This window comes from Artibeus jamaicensis, unplaced genomic scaffold (genome assembly GCF_021234435.1).
Source record: "Artibeus jamaicensis isolate MK-2021 breed Jamaican fruit bat unplaced genomic scaffold, CSHL_Jam_final contig_332, whole genome shotgun sequence".
Classification (NCBI taxonomy): Eukaryota; Metazoa; Chordata; class Mammalia; order Chiroptera; family Phyllostomidae; genus Artibeus; species Artibeus jamaicensis.
This window is the reverse complement of record NW_026521788.1, coordinates 37,997,249-38,016,074: the sequence shown is the minus strand read 5'-3', so window position 1 is coordinate 38,016,074 and position 18,826 is coordinate 37,997,249. Positions and strand designations below refer to the sequence as shown.

Here is an 18,826-nt window from a genome sequence, read left to right as displayed (position 1 = left end):
TTACTAACAGAAACCGTGGCATGGCAAGTCTGGGCCAAGCAGGGTGATTCTCATTTGAATCTATTCTGATCCCTATGCAGTTGTATGTGTAAAAGCACTGGGAGAAAAGGCTCAGGGTAAAATTAAACAATGTATCCCTTCTCCCACATATTTTTAGAGTGATACCTAAAATTTTTCATTAATAACTTTTGGCTTGCTGTACACAATGATATTTTAAAATAAAACTGTTATATCATTCTTAAGTCTATTCAGTAGAATTAATAATTAAATAATGTAACAATCTGACACCTACTTACCACTAATTAAAAAAACGAAGAAATGTTTAACAATTAGGAATGTTAGTGTTCCTTTTCCTCATTGAATTCCTATTTCCTTTTCACATCCCCCACAATAAGATTCCCCAGTAATATATTTTGATACATAATTCTCCATATCAAAAATATGTAAATATAAATTACTGTTTTTTATTTCCTGTGACAATATATCTTTAAGTCTTAAAAATTACTCTGGTTTGACTTATCATCATCATTCTTTTTGGTATAAAATAGGTCAAAACAATATATATGTTTATAATCTTTATTAAAATACTAACATTAAAAGAAAAAATTACTGATTATATAATGGATGAAATTAGTTCTTAAATTCACAGAAAAGTATTTCTTATTGGTGAAATAAGAAAGTTTGGCACTATTTTTATCCCTATTTTTCTAGATACTTTATTCACATAAATACAAAGATGATAATGGAAGAGTCTGTTATAAAGACCTTCCAATCATATCTTAAACCCCGACAATGATCCTATTATCAAAAATTATTTTCATTAACCAAGCAATTTTGTTGAAAGCAAAAAATCTGAAAACCACCTGACATGGAAATATCTGATATCCCCACTTTCCCCACAGTCACAATGAAATCTCAAATTACAACCTTACTTGGTAACCTGAGATTTTACATTCAAGGCCTTTGATCTTTAAACTGGGAAAAGGGTGACAGTAAAAGGGAAGAAAAAGAGGAATTGCTTTAGAGGCTCTGTTCTTAGGCAGGTCAATATTAAGCAATAGGACATATGGAAGTTTAGGATCTGTAAATTGATTTCCTTTAAACTACCCATGTGCCGCCCTGGCTGATGTAGCTCAGTGGATTGAGCGCGGGCCTGCGAACCAGACAATCAAGGTTCGATTCCCAGTCAGGGCACATACCAGGGTTGCAGGCAGGTTCCCTGCAGGCCAGTTCCCAGCAGGGGATGCACGAAAGGCAACCATACATTGATGTTTCTCTCCCTCTCTCCTTCCCTTCCCCTCTAAAGATAAATAAATAAAATCTTAAAAAAAAATGTTTTAAAAAAATTTATAAAAAAAAAAAACTACCCATGTGCCTATGTGATTCTTGCGTAATGTAGTCTGTATGTATCCATTAATACGTGTAACCCAGCTTTAAGACTGCTCAGTTACATCATCAATATGCTAAAAGCAAAATTTATTAAGCCCTTACTATTGTATGTGCTGCTTGTGCTAAAATTCTACATATATGCATCTCATCTGATCCTTACAGATGAGAAAACAAAAGTAAAACTCCTTCCCCAAAGTTTCACAGCTAGTAAGAGGGAGCGTATGGATTTAAATGCAGACTGTCAAACTTAACAACTAACTTACATTGGTGAATTCAGTTTGGGACATGGCTAGCTCAGGGGGCCTGCAAGACACACTAGCTGCTACTGCTAAGCTCAGTTCTCTAACCACAGCTTTATTCAGTATTTTTTAAGTGACTGCATATTTCTTCAATATTTTTAAAGAAATTTATAGTACATGTGGTTGATAAATATACAAAAGGCATAAAACTGCACTAGAAGAAAAAAAAAACAAATCAGCATTCCCCCAAATTTTGACAAATTACAGCAAAGGACTAATTCTAATATAATGAAATTTAACACAGACAAGTATGTTACAACTGTATAGCAAACATTCCATTCCTGTATACTCATTTGTGTAAAGAAGCCAACACCACCAATAAAGAATGAAAGAGATGTGGCTCAGCAGTAGCATAAGTGAAAGACATGGGCATTTCAGCTGACAGAGCTCAATGTTTCTAGAATATTGGGTGACGAACATCTAACATGAGATTTGGCTATATTTAGAAAAAAGGAAAGGAATGACCTACTCTCTGGAGAGTAACTCTAAATCTGATCATATAAGAAATAGCTGAAGTCATTGTGAACTTTGTGAAAAGTCATTATTTTTTTATGGGCAAACACTAGAACGGATGGGGAAGAAATCAGGACAAAAACAAACCAAACAAACCAAAAAAATCCCCCAACAGCTTTCTTTGTATAGTAAAAGGCTATCACATTAAAAGGGGGATTAGATTTGTCCTCTATGGCCCAAAGGGGCAGGAAGGAAGATACATTTGCAGTCATTGGGAGGACAAGCTTTCTCAGGATCAAGTCAGTTCATTTTACAGATGAAACAGGTGGTCTTTGGGAGGTTAGTGAGTCCCTGTCACTAGAGGTATAACACATACAAAATTTATGGAATGCACTGTGTGGGTAGAGTGGGGGAAGGGGTAGATTCCAAACATCAGCCAAGAGGTTGAAACATACAACCTTTAAGGTTTCTGTCAATCCTGAGAATTTCTAAATTATTCAAGTAATTTTCTAAAATAACCAAGGCCTAAATTTGTTGTGTACCAATAGTTCTATCTGGAGCAGCTTTTCAAAAACACTGGCAGGTTCCCTAGGGGGAAATTACTACACAGAATTAAAAAAAATTTTTTTATTGTTGCTCAATTACAGTTGTCCCCGTTTTCCCCCCATTACTCTCCCCTACCTCCCACATTTAATCCCCACCCCACCCCCTGTTGTCTTTGTCCATGGGTCCTTTACACATGTTCTCCGACTTGACCCTTCCTTTTCTTTCCCCTATTATCTCCCTCCCCTCTGCTACTACACAGAATTTTAAAAAGATTAGGTTTATAACCAAGAGTGCCACCAGGATGCTCATAAATTATTACCAATACCAATTCCTTTGCTGCTGTTGTTAAAAAAAAAACTCCACTGAGATCTCCTTACAAGGATTTACCATTTCTAAGTTGTCTCAGAACGTGATACAAAGGTTACTGCCCATCACCTAAAATATTTTGATTTTCATAATCCACAAATAAGAGTGACAATATCACTTTGCAGCCATTACAATTTAAAAAAGAATAATTTAATACTTTTAAAAAGTAATCTGGAACTTCACTTACCACAATCGTATTTTACTTGAAGTGAAACCTAAGCTTCCCCAAATATGTTTGCTTCAAGAGCATAAACCAAGGTACAGACCAGGCACACCTCTCCTGGGGGAAGTCAGTACTTTTTTAGTGGTCCCTCCCTTCTTTATTTCCTGGGCCCCACATTAGATCTTACCTTACACTGAAAATCAGATCCTTCATATTTCATACACCCTGAAGCTAATGTGGTTTCTCCCTGGTCATCTTCTTCTATGATGGCAAAGCAATGCCCATTAGTTCTAAAAAAATGAAAACAAAAATAAAACTCTAAAAAACTAAAAACAAAAACAAAAAACAAACAAAAAACCAAAAACAGAAACAAAAACAAAACAAAACATAGTATCAGAAAGTACTGATTAAAATGAGTTTGAATGTGACCAGGTACCTTGTTTTTTAAATTAAAATTGCATTCACATGTGATTAATTGGCAAGGCACACAGGTTTTAAGGCAAAAGAAAGTTGTCATAGCTGAACTAAAACCCAAAGACCCACTAAGAACCTTATGTCAGGTGGAAAAGGATTCCTATTAAACAAGTCATCCAAGTACCATTCATTATGTAACCTCTCTTTGATAATTATAGTCACGTGATTACAGAAAGTTGATGTGTGAAATTTTATAAAGTCAATCATCTTAAGTTTAAAAACATAATTAAAAAAAAACTTTTTAAATTCATAAAATGTTCAGTGTTCACATACTGTACACAATAATAAATACTCACAACTTTCCTGTGAAGTAAAAACAGACTTAGTAACAAAGTATATTTTAAAAAAGACTAAGATCTTAAGAGGCATTTTTTACTGAACATAAAAAGGAAGAACTAGATGAATTTTCAAGAAATTTACATAAATGTACTTGTATTTAATGAAATTTTATTAATATTATATAATGTAACAGTATCCTGGAGTTTTCTCCTAATATTTATTTACACTTTAATGGATAGAAAAAAACTTCTAAAAGCTTTTTGTATGCTCCTACTTACTCTTTGTATCAGAGTAAGTGTATTGCTTCTACTTAACAGAATCTCACAGAAGTTTAGTTTTCTGTTCAGAGAAAATGTTAAGTGTGGGGTGAAATTCAGATAAAATTGATGATTCAGTTTTACTTGGGGTTACTCAGTCATTATCAAACAGCCTACACGTATCAGACAGGCACTATGGATGAGAAGTGTGGCAAGAAATTACTTGTTGATAAAGTGGGGAGCAATATCCAATGGCACAGATTGCCCAGCCTGTCCCAATAAAGTCAACCACCATCAGAGGACAAATAACCAATTTAGGATGTAAAGAGCCATCATATAATTTCAAGATTTTACATGTAAACATTTATGGTTTATATCTGGTCACATTCAAAGAGCATACAATTATTAGGAAAGTACAAAATAAGACATTGATTATTATCTTTATAGAGGGAGACAATTAATTGACTGATGAGATTGAGGTGCTCAGGGGATTCTTTTTTGGCTAGTAAACCAATTCTTCAAATATGGAATAGAATTACATAGTCATATATAATGTGTTGAAAAGTGAACATAAAATTAAGCAGGAAAATTAAACTGGTTATATAAATCAGATTTGGATTGGGGAGTCTGCTTGTAAGAAGATAACAAAATTAAACATCATAATATCATTCTTACATATCTGTAAAATATTTCAGACAATTTAAAATTATGAGGTTTTGGTGGAATTTTCATGTTTTCTTTTTGGTAAGCCCCAAATTCTCAATGAATATCAATGACTTTATGATAAAGAAATCATTAAATAAACTCTAAATGTTAGACAAAGACTACAATCTTATCTTGTTAAAAAGCTGTATTACAATGTTACTCTAAGAAAGTAACCATTAACCAATAGTAATAAATGTTCCTCTATATAGAACAAAAAGCTTTCAGCTCTTTGGAAGACATTATAAAGTTAAAGAAAAAAAAACCGTAGACAATGTAAATATCATTGCATTTATAGCATTTATAGGGTTGCAAAAATAGCATTAAATGCAACCCTATTTTCCTAACTTTAAGAAAGGCTGCATAAAATACTTACATGCACGTGTTATTAATAGCATCATCAGGGCAGTGTCCTGAGCAATAGCACTTTAAAAAGGGCAAGGTATCTTCTGGTGCTAAGGTTACTCCATTTTCTGACTTTTTCTGCTCGGAGTCTGATTTCATTCCAGTACCATGGAGCATACTGTCCAGATTCTGCCCTGTAATCATATATGAAATTCAAACCATTTCTGAAAAGCTAATTCTTTGATTTCAGTTTTCAACAAGAAAAGTTTCTAAGCTTTCTTATCATAGTAACTACAGGTCATGTGTATCTTTAATTAAAAGTATATTTCATATACACAAATAACAGACATTTATTAATAACCTATTATACACAGAACTACTATTCCAGGTATTATGGGATATATGGACTTGACAACACCATAATTTTTGCATTGGTGAAAGACAAACAATAGCACAAGGTAGAATATGGTCATAACTTAAGAAAGGTACATGGAAGCAATTTCACAGAAGGCAGTCATAGCTTTAATGATTAAAAAACAGAAAATATGTTTCTTTTCTTAAATTCTTTGGTTCAAAACTTGTGACTAGCTTAAAAAAATAAGTCCTTTATTTGTGCCTTTATACAGAAGTGGAGTTACTAAGCATCTTACTTTGGACTTTAATTGCTTAAGTAAGGAAATTGTGAGAACATGGGGACTAATATTATCTGGTGCCTTTTATCTCAAGGTCATGGGTTCAAATCCAGAATCTGCTGCCAGAAACTGAAGGCTATTCTCCCATTAGAGTCTAGTAGCTTCAAATGACAGCTACTAGACAGCTACTGCCATATTTGGTACTGAATCTTTCAGGCTGAAGCAGAAGAGAACTAAATGTTTTAGTAATTCCTTCTTCCCTATGAATGGCTGAAATCTGCTAGAGTTGAATAAAATGTAGAGCCAAACAGGTATGAAACATTAAGAGAATTGGGTTTTTAATGAAAAATGTTAAATAAGTGGTTCAAGTTTTAATAGTTTAGACCTGACTTTAAACTTAGCCAGACTGGTGAGATAAACTATTAAAAAGAGAAAAAAAATAACACATATATTTGCACTGATAATACAAAAAGAATGTGCTGCTAAGTTTTAGTGATTACACACCTTGAATTTTAATAATCTTCACTTAATCCCCTAAATTACTATAAAACTTAAAGACTTTGTTTATGTTAAGAACGTCAACTATAAAATTAAGTAGGGGAAGGTGGGGAAGGAAGGGAAGAAATCCACTGAGCTGGAAATAAGAAGAACCTGGATTCTGGTCTATTATGGTTCTATCACAATTTAGCTAGCTGGATTACGGATAAGCCATGTTACTCAATAAGACCATACAACTGGAGGACATCTGAGGTCACATAACTAGCTTTAAAATCCTATTGCAATGAAGAAAGCATCAATTTAACTACAGAGAACAAATGGCAAATAATGTATCACATGCTATTAATTTTTCAAAAATCTAATGACACAGAAAAAGTAGTACAGTGTGGTAGAAATAATGCTGAAGTAGTAAAGTTAAAGGTTCAAGTCCTGATTATGTCCAAAGATAAGTTAACTTTCTGAACCTCAAGTCTTTATCTATCAAAAAAAAAGGTAATAATACCTGCCCAATTCAAATCAGGTTACATACAGATCAAATGGATATATAATAAAAGACTTAATTAAATATAAAATAGCATGCAAGTAAAAATATTACTAATAACAAAGATTATACTAAGAGATTACTAGTACCTGAAAAATTCAAAGTTATATGATCATTAGCAAACATAACTTCCTAGAAAAGTATCTCAATTTAAGAGATAAAAACAAATTACAATTCCGTGCATCTGGGATTTATAAGATCCCAAATATCTAACAAAGCACTAATTAGAGGCTTAGTATGTGCATGCAAGGTACTGAGTTCTAGAAACTGATCTGATCTTTAAGAAACTCGGAAGGTGAAGGTGACAGGGAGGGAGTGATAAGCACCTAAATAAACACAATGTGAAGAGTGATACAATACAAAGGTGTTATACAAACAAAGGAGGAAGCTGATTTATCTTAGGGTGTCAAAAATCAATGGAATCTGAACCATATCTTAAAATTGTAAGATTCTGCTAAGGCATGGATGCAAAAAAAAAAAAACCACAAAAAACCCCAAAAAACTAGCAAAAGCCTCTCTGTACTCTCTCCTTAGGTAACAGCACCCATTCCCATGGTTTAACCAGATCTTTTTTTGATGGTTCCTTGATTTACCCCTCCAGCCTTGACTTCCTTAAGTAACTCAAAATTAACTTTTCCAAAATGGAACTCCTATCTTTTCTCCTCTAACATGGTCCTCCTGCAGTCTTTTGGCTTAACTTCTAAAATACAGGGTCTGGCACAAATAATGCCCCTTTCATTACATAAAAATCTTTTATTACAAAATCATAAGCATGTAATTCTGTAACATAACAGTTTCATGCTCAAGCACACCATGTAACATTTTAGGTGAAATGTTTGAATTTCTGTTCGTCTCATGCAAGACATTCATGTACCCTACCAATCATACTCAATAGCATTACTTCTACCAGACCCTGTATATCTAATTTTTTCCTCCAACTCCACTGTTATTACCTAGGCCTTTTATATTATGCCACTTCCAGATACTGATCTCCATCCAATACTTCTCTTCTTGGCCCCTCCAATCCCTTTCCCACACAGCAAACAATTATCTTATAAACACAAAGCTGATCCTGTCACTCCACTGCTTAAAACCTATTAATATATACATGACCTGTGGACATGGACAACTGGTGTGGGGATTGCCTGAGGGAGTAGCAGGGTGGAGAGGGAAGGAGGGGGGATTGCAACAACTGTAATGGCATAAATAATAAAACATTAAAAAAAAACAATTAATGCCTTCATATACACTCAGAATAAAATCCAACCTCCTTCACCATGCCTATTGAATAAGGCCCAACAGGATTTGGATTCTGTGTATCTACCTCTCCAACATCAATTCTCAGCACCCCTCTATCATGCTCAGGCACACTGGCCTCTGTCAGTTCCCAATCACAAGTCCTGTGTTTACAAAAGTATAAAATGAAGAGACATGGGGTGGCTGGGGCTATATATCATATTTCAAGACAAACACATGCAAAAAATATGTCATAGCTTACATACTTAGAAACACACACACACACAGCTGAAAGATACAAGTGACTATATAAATAGGTGCATTTACACCAGGCTCCTTTGTCCTTAGTAGAAGCTTTTGGCATCACTGATTTTACTGAATTTTCATTCCTGTTTAATAATTTTTCCTACCTTCCCAGCAATTTCTTGGATTCTTTTGGATAAAGAAGAGGAACTCCCTCTTCCCTATCCTTAAGATAAAATATCTACAAGAGGGATCAGAAGGCAAAAGACAGGAGAGACCAATGGGATATCAATGCACTGCATGTACAAAGTAACCAACAACGGTAGTTTTCCTTACTCTATGTGCTATAGAGCAATGATTACTGAAGGTTTTTTGCAAGTCTTTCTTCCTCTGATTGGGAGCTAGCTTATATAGTACTGACCCTATTTCTTCCTCATCATTAAATACTGGGTGTGTTGGGCATCAATAATTTCTCTCTTAGACATGCACTGCTGGACCAAGAAGAATCACATCTGAACCTGATAGAGAATGCTGCATACAACCCAAAAGTTGTGGATTAGTAGCTGAGTACACTGGGCAGATGAAACTCTGCATTATAAATTCCTGTGAGAAGGAATTGAATATATCACATCAACACGAGCACTTTTAGTATGTACCTGTGAGAAATGGTATGCACGATGCTAGGTAGACAAACACAGACAACAGATAGCTGTTAATTGTTTTATTCCCCTTTACCTTGGTGGCTGCGCACACACACACTTTTTAAAATTATTTATTTATATATTTTTAGAGAGAGGGAAAGAGAGGGAGAGAAACATCAATGTGTGGCTGCCTCTCACACGCCCCCTACTGGGGACCTGGCCTGCAATCCAGGCATGTGCCCTGACTGGGAATCGAACCAGTGACCCTCTGCTTCACAGGCCCGTGATCAATCCACTGAGCCACACCAGCCAGGGCTTACACACATTTTTTTAAGTGTTTGCTCCTCCTTTGTGTGACCCAGGGAGGCACAGCCCTACCCTCAGTAGAGATAACTGTCTAATCTCAATTTTAGTTCCATCCCCCCAGCCATTGTTTATACAAGAGTATAGACTAAATTCTGCCAGATAAAATTAGAAGGAAGTTTGCTGTATGGAGGTACCTGGGAAAAGATTTCTTTACCAAGTAAAAGGGGACATCCAACTCTCTTCTTACACTGAATGTTGTCAGTTCAGTTTCTACATCTGCACATTATACCTAGCCCCTCAGCAGCCACTGTGGCCATCAAGTGAGTTAAACTATGGCTAAAATTGCTGTATGGAGAAGAGCACAGCTTAAATAGAAAAAGAACTGGAAGAGCTAAGGAATTAATTACTTGGAGTACTCCTATGTTCAGACTTTTTGATGTGTGATATTAAATTTTCCTAATTGTTTAAGCTACTTTATTCTGGGCTTTTGTTACTGAATGCTGAAAACATCTCACTTGATTGAAAAAAAAAAAAAGATAAAATCTGTTTCGGACTCTTTTAGTTGCCCAGTGGATTTTCTATTCCTCCATCCCTTCTGGTTTTCCTAGCTAATAGAATTCTGACTTAGCCTGGGGGTAGGTAACGTGTCCAACCCTAGGCAGTGGATTTAGCTAGTAACCTAAGCTGACTGTAGCAATTCTGTTTCCCAGTAACCCTAGCAAGTGTCTCAGTTTAACCAATAAAATAAGACAAAGTCAGCTGGTGGGAGGTTAATTTCTGGGAACACTTTTGCTTTCTTGATATAAGGTCCAGCTGAGGCCATTTTCCCCTTCCCCCAATGCAAATAATAGCAGCCATTTTATAACCCGGAGGGAAAAGTCAAGAAAATTACAGAGATGTCAGTCTTGATACTACTCAACTATTGAATGAATACCATAAAACATCTATCATCTATGTAAAACAAATAAATAAATTTCTATTTATTTATGTCACTATTAGGTAATTTTAACTTAAAGGTAACTCATGTCAAAAACAAGGACTAACAATCAGATGACATTCTTCTGTTGCAACTTGAGTAACTTTATCTCAATGTAAAAGTACTTTAATCTATATCAAAATGTTTGGTGCTCAAAATATTACTGTTTTTATTTAGGATAAGTATTATTATCTCCATTTGCTAACAAGGTACAAGAAAACTTTTTTTAAATGAAAGAGAGGCAGTTTTTAAAATTTTTATAAAGATTTTATTTATTTATCTTTAGAGGGGAAGGGAAGGAGAGAAACATCAATGTATGGTTGCCTTTCATGCGTCCCCTGCTGGGAACTGGTCCCTGCTGGGAACTGGCCTGCAACCCAGGCACGTGCCCTGACTGGGAATCGAACCACAATCCTTTGGTTCTCAGGCTCGCGCTCAATCCACTGAGCTACACCAGCCAGGGAAAACTTATTTTTTCAAGACAAAACTCAAGATAAAGATGGGGCAAAAGTCAAATTACTTCCATTAACATTAGTCTGCAATCCTACCTAGTAATCTCTGAAAATACCATTTTTCCTTCATTGGCTTCCCCCTCTACACTGGTTGTAGTTCTTTCTTTTCTTTAAGAGCAAATGTTTTTATCTTACCATTTAAAGCTACTACAAACTAATCCTTTTTGAAATGAATATAACAAATTTTGTTCTTTGTCAGAGAAATATAATTCTAATTAAGATTTTCCACTTATGCCTGATAATTAGTTACCAAATTATGTCATCTAAAAAAGTTAAGTATAGAACAACCTGAATCAGGATGGAGAATGAGAATCTTGTACCATACTGACTCTGTGTGATCTACATAGATTAAGTATTTTGTAAATACTAAACAGAGATTACCGGGTAGCGAGGTAGCAGATATGAATGTTATTTATTTAACTCATGTTCCAAACAACAGCTGCTAAAAGGACTACAGATGCTAAAATAAAGGTGTTTTATTAAATAATGTATTTCATTTAAAATGTGGCTTTTTACAAGAGGGCTTTGTATTCTGAGCATTGTAATAAGAAGGGTAGCATACCTAGGACAAAATACAAAGAAGCTATAGAATTCATTATTATGTTTACGGTTTAAAGTGAAAATATAAAAAAAATTATGCTGTTAATCATCTTTTTTCTTGTTAGTAGATATTAATCCATTATCACAATGAACAAAACATGAATGAGTAATCTATTGTCATAAACTTAACATAATAAAGATGTCCAGCAAGTTGTATCTGAAATCCTTTTGCAAAATAGTACTTTCTTTTTAGTTTAAAATATTGTCCTGATTAAATCATACAGGAAAAAAGCTCATATGCAAATACAGTCCATTTGATTTTAAGAGTTATCATAACTTCCTGTTTGAAAGTTCCAAGCTATGAACACACCAGAGTAATATTAAATATGGGTCATAAAAAAAACCGAGTACTTAATGAAGAAATTCTAGTACTCAGCATACATAAGTGCCATTTATATTTCTGAAGTCTTTTAACAACAATGATTTTTTAAGTTATTTACATTTATTCCTTACTGTACTTTAAAGAAGACATGAGTTTTAAACTACCATTAAGTCTTAAGTATCTAATTACTCTGTGCCTTAGGCAATAGGTCAAGTACTTTATTTTATACTTTATCTCATTCAATCCTCACAAGACCTGACACTACATATCATAACACCTATGTCATGAATAAGAGAATAAGTTCAGAGAGGCTGAGATTTTACAAATACTTGAAAATATTTCTATCACAGTCAAGTTCAAAATTTATTTGGGATATCTGTTCTTTGCCAACTTAGTTAAAAATTATACTGTGATAATGGGCCTAAGTAATCAAAAAGTACATGAGCTGAAAGAGCAGTAAGAAAAAAATGCTTTTTGAGATACAGAAATAAATTATTTAAAAAGATAAGATTGCTTAAATGAACAGTGGCTTACCTTGAACATGAGAAATGATGAACAGATAGGCTCCCAACAATCTGATGTAAATATATAGCTGAGTCATTGTTCAATTTTAATGTTTCCTGTACACTGTCACCTGTAATAACTGGTCTTGTTATGCCACTAATTTAGAAGACTTTTATTCAGTGAGATTTTCTTGTAAAAGGTCTTAATGACTTTACAGTGACTCCAATTTCCACTGCTTTTTCCTGACTCCTGAAAGACAAAAATATGAAAAAGGTAATGAATATGACTGAATTCTGAAGTTTTCAAAAACAAAGAGAAAAAACAAATGCCCAAACATAACTTTTAACAATGAAATATGTTTTTAAAGACTAAAGCTATCTTTGTTTCTTTTTTCTTTTTTAAAAAGGCACTATAATACAAAAGTTTAAATAATTTAGTAATGGGTAATCACCTCCCCTGACCTTAGATTAACCATATGTAAAACATGAAAAATATACTAAATAATATCAACGGTCTAATCTGGCTGCACTAAAATAATTATTTTTTAACTGCCAAGAAAATTTCTAAATATATTAAGAACAAAACAGGAAAAGTTGAATTTAAAATACTATATTATTCATCTTAATAATCTTTCAAATCCTAGTAGATGTGATAAAAATGTCTTGGATCTTTCTAATAATTTATTCTATAGACAGAAGAGAAAGCCTACCTAGAAAATCACACTTAAATATGCCGAATGCATTATCATTAAAGCAAAACCAATAGAAATGTCCCTTAAATAAAATTATTTTCTTAAAATACTGCAAATCTGTCTTTATTAGAATAAAATTGAGCTTTTAATATGGATGAGGTGAAACATAACCTCTCCATTTAAGATTCAGCAATTATAAAATAAACGGAGAAATAGACAAAAAAATGTACTTGAAAAATAACTAAATAAAAAAAAAAAATAAAATAAAATAAACAGGTAACACACAAAAAAAGGCTAGTTTGTGTAAATGTGAATCTGTTTTCTTTTCCATCCTATTGGTTCAGGCAATTTGATTTTATTGACTCCAGCCTAAATTCTCAAAAATTTTATTTGTTTGTTTGTTTTCAGAGACAGAGAAAGGGAGAGAGTGAGAAAGGAAGAGAACCATCAATGTACCATTGCCTCTTGCATGCCCCAAACAGGACCAAGGTACGTGGCCTTGACAGGAATCCAACCAGCAACCTTCTTGTTTGCAGGAGGAAGCCCAACCCACTAAGCCACAACAGTTAAGGCCAGCCTGCACTATTCTTAAATGAAAAAGATTTTGTTTATGTATGACACAATGCTGGCATAATTTCTATCATAAACAACCTTAGCTTTCTATTTCACCTACCTAAGAATTTTTCACTTTTACTAGCTCTCCAAAGGCACTTACAATATTAAGGAAATAAGGTTTATGGTGAGATATCATTTATATTGTACATTTTATATATGGGGCATAGTTCTAAAAATCTACAATTTCTCACTTCTCTACTATAGAATTAATTTGCTTCCCATATACACTGTGCTGAGAGAGTAAAATGTAAAGTCCAAAATAATCACAAAATAACACCTACAATGTGACAATACTATTGCTTGGGGAAAGTTGGCATTATAAAATTATGATTCCAGGGACATTTGTTCCAAGTTCCAAATTCAAGTTTCCAGTATATATCCAACCCTGTTCTCTCTCTCTTTATTTCTATTTGCCTATTAAGTATCTCTACTAGGATTATAAGCCTACCTGTCTAAATCAAACTCACTAACTTTCCTTCTGACTCCTTTAGACCTGCCTCTTCCTCCTTCCACTTGCTATCACAGTGAAGGGTGAAGCTCTCTGTATAGTCACCCGCACCAGAAACCCTCTGGCATCATTCTGCTTCCCTTACCAGCTCTAGCTCTCACTCCCCCAAACTTTTCCTTACTAATTCATTCACTCATTCACCAACAACATTCTTGAGTACATATTTATCTGTAAGTGTAAGGCCCTAGAAAAAAGAATATGAGCATGACTTCTGTTTCAAGGAGCTCACAGTCTTGGGCAGGAAACTGATTGCTATGATTGATTCCATCTTTCAGTGTCAGTTTCTTCATCAATTTATTTAAACCTAAAACGTGGTCTTGTCTCATTAGAGGTACAACCAAGGTACCTTGTAGGGTGGTTGAAGTGCCTGCCACACTCACAGTCCCTCTCAGAGCAAAAAGTATTATGTGTGAATCCTTCCAAAGTGACATAAATATCTGTCACTCTGCTACTCTGGGTACAGTTCAAATCCTGGATCTGCCTTAAAGAAGTAACCTAACATCTCTGGATGAGTTTCCTCATCTGTAAAACTGGAATTATATTATTAACAGTTATTTTGAAAACTGAGTTAGATGACAGCTAACACATATTCATGGCAGCATTATAAATGCTTTGAATATATGTATCAACTCATTACAACTACCATATAAGATAGGTACAATTATTACTTAATTTTACAGGTGAGGAAATTGATATAAAGTAAGAAATTTGTCAAAGATCAAACAGTTGCTAAGTGGCAGCACTATAATTCTAATCAAGAAGATCTGATTCCAGAGTCCAGATGTTAACTGCCTATACTGATTGCCTGCTGGATATTTTATGTACATAACATTATGTAAACTACACATTATAAAGTATTTTAGAGAGGGGTACAGAGTAGGTGCTCAATACAAATTTCCTCATTGCATACATGTTTATAACACACTTACCAACTGGGCACAGGAAATAACAGGTGCTATCTATGACAATCCAATCTGCAAAAAATTTTTATAGACTAAAAAACCTGTAATAACTTATGTGGAGAACAGCTATTGGCCAAGGAAGGTCTAAAGGTAAAAATGATTTCAAATCCCCCATTTGTAACTTAACAATGAAAATCCCTAATTATTAAAAGAAAAATTTTATGATTATAAGCTCACTATGCATCAGTACTTATGACAATTGCTAAGACATTAGTCAATCTTATCAAGCACTGATGGAAGCACACTGCTATAATCAAAGAGGGTAAGTAACTACCTTACTTTATGCCACCTGGTTGGGCCTCTTAAAAACCTTAGAGAAGAATGACAAGAACAAAAATTATAGAGAAATGACTATACTTGAGATACAAGTGAAAGGACTGGAGGTCTTTGCTCTCAAGAGTATCAAAGAAAGAAAGTATGAATGCACTTTCGTCAATGACATGACAGGCATGATGGAAATGAGACTACACTAATTCAATGATTCATCAGATGCCTTCCAACTCTGAAATCCTGTGTGAACAGTATTCTTGACACTGAATGTTAATTTACTGTTTATTAACATGCCTATTATATGCATGATTCTCTTAACAAGAATAGAGTGATGAGAGCAAAATAAACCCAGCTTTCACGGAGTTCATAGTCATGAAACAAGACAAGATATTCAGACATCAAGCAGGACAATACAAATGACTGTAACTTGCAGCATCAAAGAAGGAAAAGTGCTAGGTCCTGGAGCGATTTGAGTGAGTGAGTGATCTAAACTGAATGGAGAGGTCAAGAGAATAATGAAAAGCGACATTTAAGTTGAGATCTGAAGAGTAAGAGTTAGCTAAAAACAAAAGGGGAGCTAGTGTTTAGGCATAAGGAATAACCTGTGCAAAGATCCTGAGGCAGGGAAGAGGAAAGAACAATGTTCAGAATGAGGGGTAGTGTGGTGGAAGGTGAGGCTGAAGAGACAAAATACAAAAACCAAGTTAGGCAAGATCATATGAAGGAGTTGGAATTTAAATCTAAGGGGGATGGGAAGGCAATTATCTGGTTTCTATGTCATGGACTGGAAAAGACAAAAACAGAAGCAAATAGACTAGTGAGAAGGGTACTGTAGGAGTTTAGGAGAGGTATGATGGTAGATAACATTAGGGCAGTGGAAGTGCTACAGTGGCTGAATTCAAGATATACTTAAAAAATAGACTCAGTAGGATTTGGTAACAGATTAGATGTGGGGAAGTGAAGAGTCAAAGAAGATCCTTCCATTTCTGGCATGAGCAAGTATGTGTAGTGGGGACAAGTGGATTTTTAAAGGAATGAGAAGAGATGAGGGATTCAATTTTGGAACAAAGGGAATGTCTAAAAGCATTTGGTTCTGAACCTTAAAGGAAACATTTGGAACTGACGATATAAATCTGTTATGCAAATTGTATAGAAAGAGATTTAAAGTGATGACTCTGTGTGAAATGGCCTTCTAAGAACCAAGAGGGCCCCAAACACCAGTGTTCATTTAAAAATCAGATTAATAAAAGCATTAACATCATATGTATGTATCTGGCATTCACTGATAAAATAAATTCATGGTCCAGGGGCCATCACGAACAGTAATAATACAGTTTATATTACCACAGCGAGACTACAAACTACAGTTCATAAGTGATTATTTTTTTCACAGTTAAAAAAATATATACCGGAAAAAAAAAAGCCCTGGCTGGTGTAGCTCAGTGGATTGAGCACGGGCCTGGAAATCAAGCAACCATGGTTTGATTCCCAGTCAGGGCACATACCTGGGTTGCAGGCCAGTTCCCAGCAGGGGACACACAAGAGGCAACCATACATTGATATTTGCATTGCATGATCTAAAATGTCCACAAATGCTAATACTACCTTCAAAAAGAGGATCCTAATTCCCTCCCATGAATTCCCACTTCTAACAAATAAAATGGAAACAAATAAATGTAACTTCCAAGGCTAGATTCTAAAAGGCACTTCAGAGATTGCTTCTTGAAATACTCTTTCAGAGGGAAGCCAGGTTAAATGTCATAATGACACTCAAGCAGCCTCACAGCGAGGCCTATGTGGCAAAAAACCTAGGCCTCATGCCAACAGCCAAGGGAGTTAGTCACCTAGGTCATGGATGGATCCAACAGCACCCAAGAAGCTTTAGGTGACTGCAGCAGCTTCACAGACATCTAAACCACAATTCATCTTCACCATAAATTAGAACCATCCAGGTAAGCCCTGGTGGATTCCTGATCTTCACAAAGCGTTGGTTGTATTATGCTGCTAAATTTTGGGGTAATGTTGGGCAGAAATAGATAGTTGCTATAATAGTCATTATGAGAAATTTGCTGAAATAATAAAAGCCTAATTACTGTAAGTTACTGCATAGTCAATCAAAGACAGACATCTAGAAACCATAGTTAGGTCAGAATATAACAATAAAAGTATAAGATAAATATAGTCTAAAAAAACTAACTGGATAATATACTAACATATTTCTTTCAAGAAAGTAACCAAAAGTATGCTTTGCTTTTAAAATATATCAACAAACCTCATTTAAAAATTTGACACTTTTTATTGCTTTATTGTGATAATATTGGTTAATAAAATTGTATGATTTCAGGGGTCCAATTCTATAATACATCATCTGTATAATGTATTGTATTAACCACCCCAAGTCAAGTCTCCTCCCATCACCATTTATCACCTCCTTTTATCCTCTCCTACCTCTTGCTATCCCACTGTTGGGATTACCATACTGTTGTTGTCTGCGTCTGTGAGGTGTTTTTTTGAGGGGGGCACTTAATCCTTTCCCCCTTTTCACCCAGGCCCCCTTCCCGCTCCACTTTAACAGCTGCCAGTCTGTTCTCTGTATCTATGACTCTGTTTCTATTTTGTTTATTTTCTTTAAAGGATTCCATATATGTGGAGTCATGTGGTATTTGCCATTCTCTCATTTATTTAATTTACAATAACACATCTATAAGGATGTCCATGCTGCTGCAAAAGCTTAAATTTTCCTTTTTTCTTTTTTAACTGCTGAGAGTGGGATCCCACTGGATAAATGTACCAGAGCTTTTTTTATCCACTTATTTACTGATGGTGACTTGGGCTGCTTCCAAATCTTGGCTCTTATAAACAATGCTACAATGAACATAAGAGCACACATATTCTTTCAAATTACTGTTTCAGGTTTCTTTGGATATATTGCCAGAAGTGGAATCAGTGGGTCAAAAGGCAGTTCTATTTTCAATTTTGAGGTATATACCTCAGCTTTTCACAGAGACTACACCAACCTGCAGTCCTACCAATAGTACACCAGGGCTCCATTTTCTCCATATCCTTGCCAGCAAATGTTGTTAGTTGATTTATTGATGATTACCATTTTGGCAGGTGTCTGGTAATATCTCATTGTGGTTTTAATTTGCATCTCTCTGATGCTTAGTAATGTTGAACATCTTTTCATATGCCTATGGGCTATCTGTATGTCCCTTGGATTCTTTGCCCATTTTTAAATTTGATTGTCTTCCTGGCATTGAATTGAAAAAGTTCTCTATTTGGGAAATTAACTTCTTATTTAACAGATGTGTCAGGGGCAGATATGTTCTCTGATACAGTGGGTTCCCTTTTCATTCTGATGGTTTCTTTAGCTGTGCAGAGCTTTTTAGTTTAATGCAGATTTATTTTTTCCTTTGTCTCCCTTGTCATAGATGTATCAGCAAAAATATTCCTACATTAGATTTTACTGCCTATGTTTTCTTCTACGATTTTTATG

General features: G+C 34.7%; 1 protein-coding gene across 3 annotated transcripts in view; it reads right to left on the bottom strand.

The window, feature by feature from the left end:
• Nucleotides 1-18,826, bottom strand: part of BMPR1A (bone morphogenetic protein receptor type 1A) — a 176,034-nt gene that overhangs the window by 31,245 nt on the left and 125,963 nt on the right. For all 3 annotated transcript variants that reach the window (XM_053663845.1, XM_053663844.1, XM_037163360.2), the window contains 3 exons: nt 12,315-12,533; nt 5,305-5,467; nt 3,404-3,506 (listed from right to left, as the gene is read on the bottom strand). In XM_053663845.1, coding sequence (XP_053519820.1) covers nt 3,404-3,506; nt 5,305-5,467; nt 12,315-12,381 — 333 coding nt within the window. In that variant the 5' untranslated portion in view covers nt 12,382-12,533. The remainder of the gene's footprint in view (nt 1-3,403; nt 3,507-5,304; nt 5,468-12,314; nt 12,534-18,826) is intronic.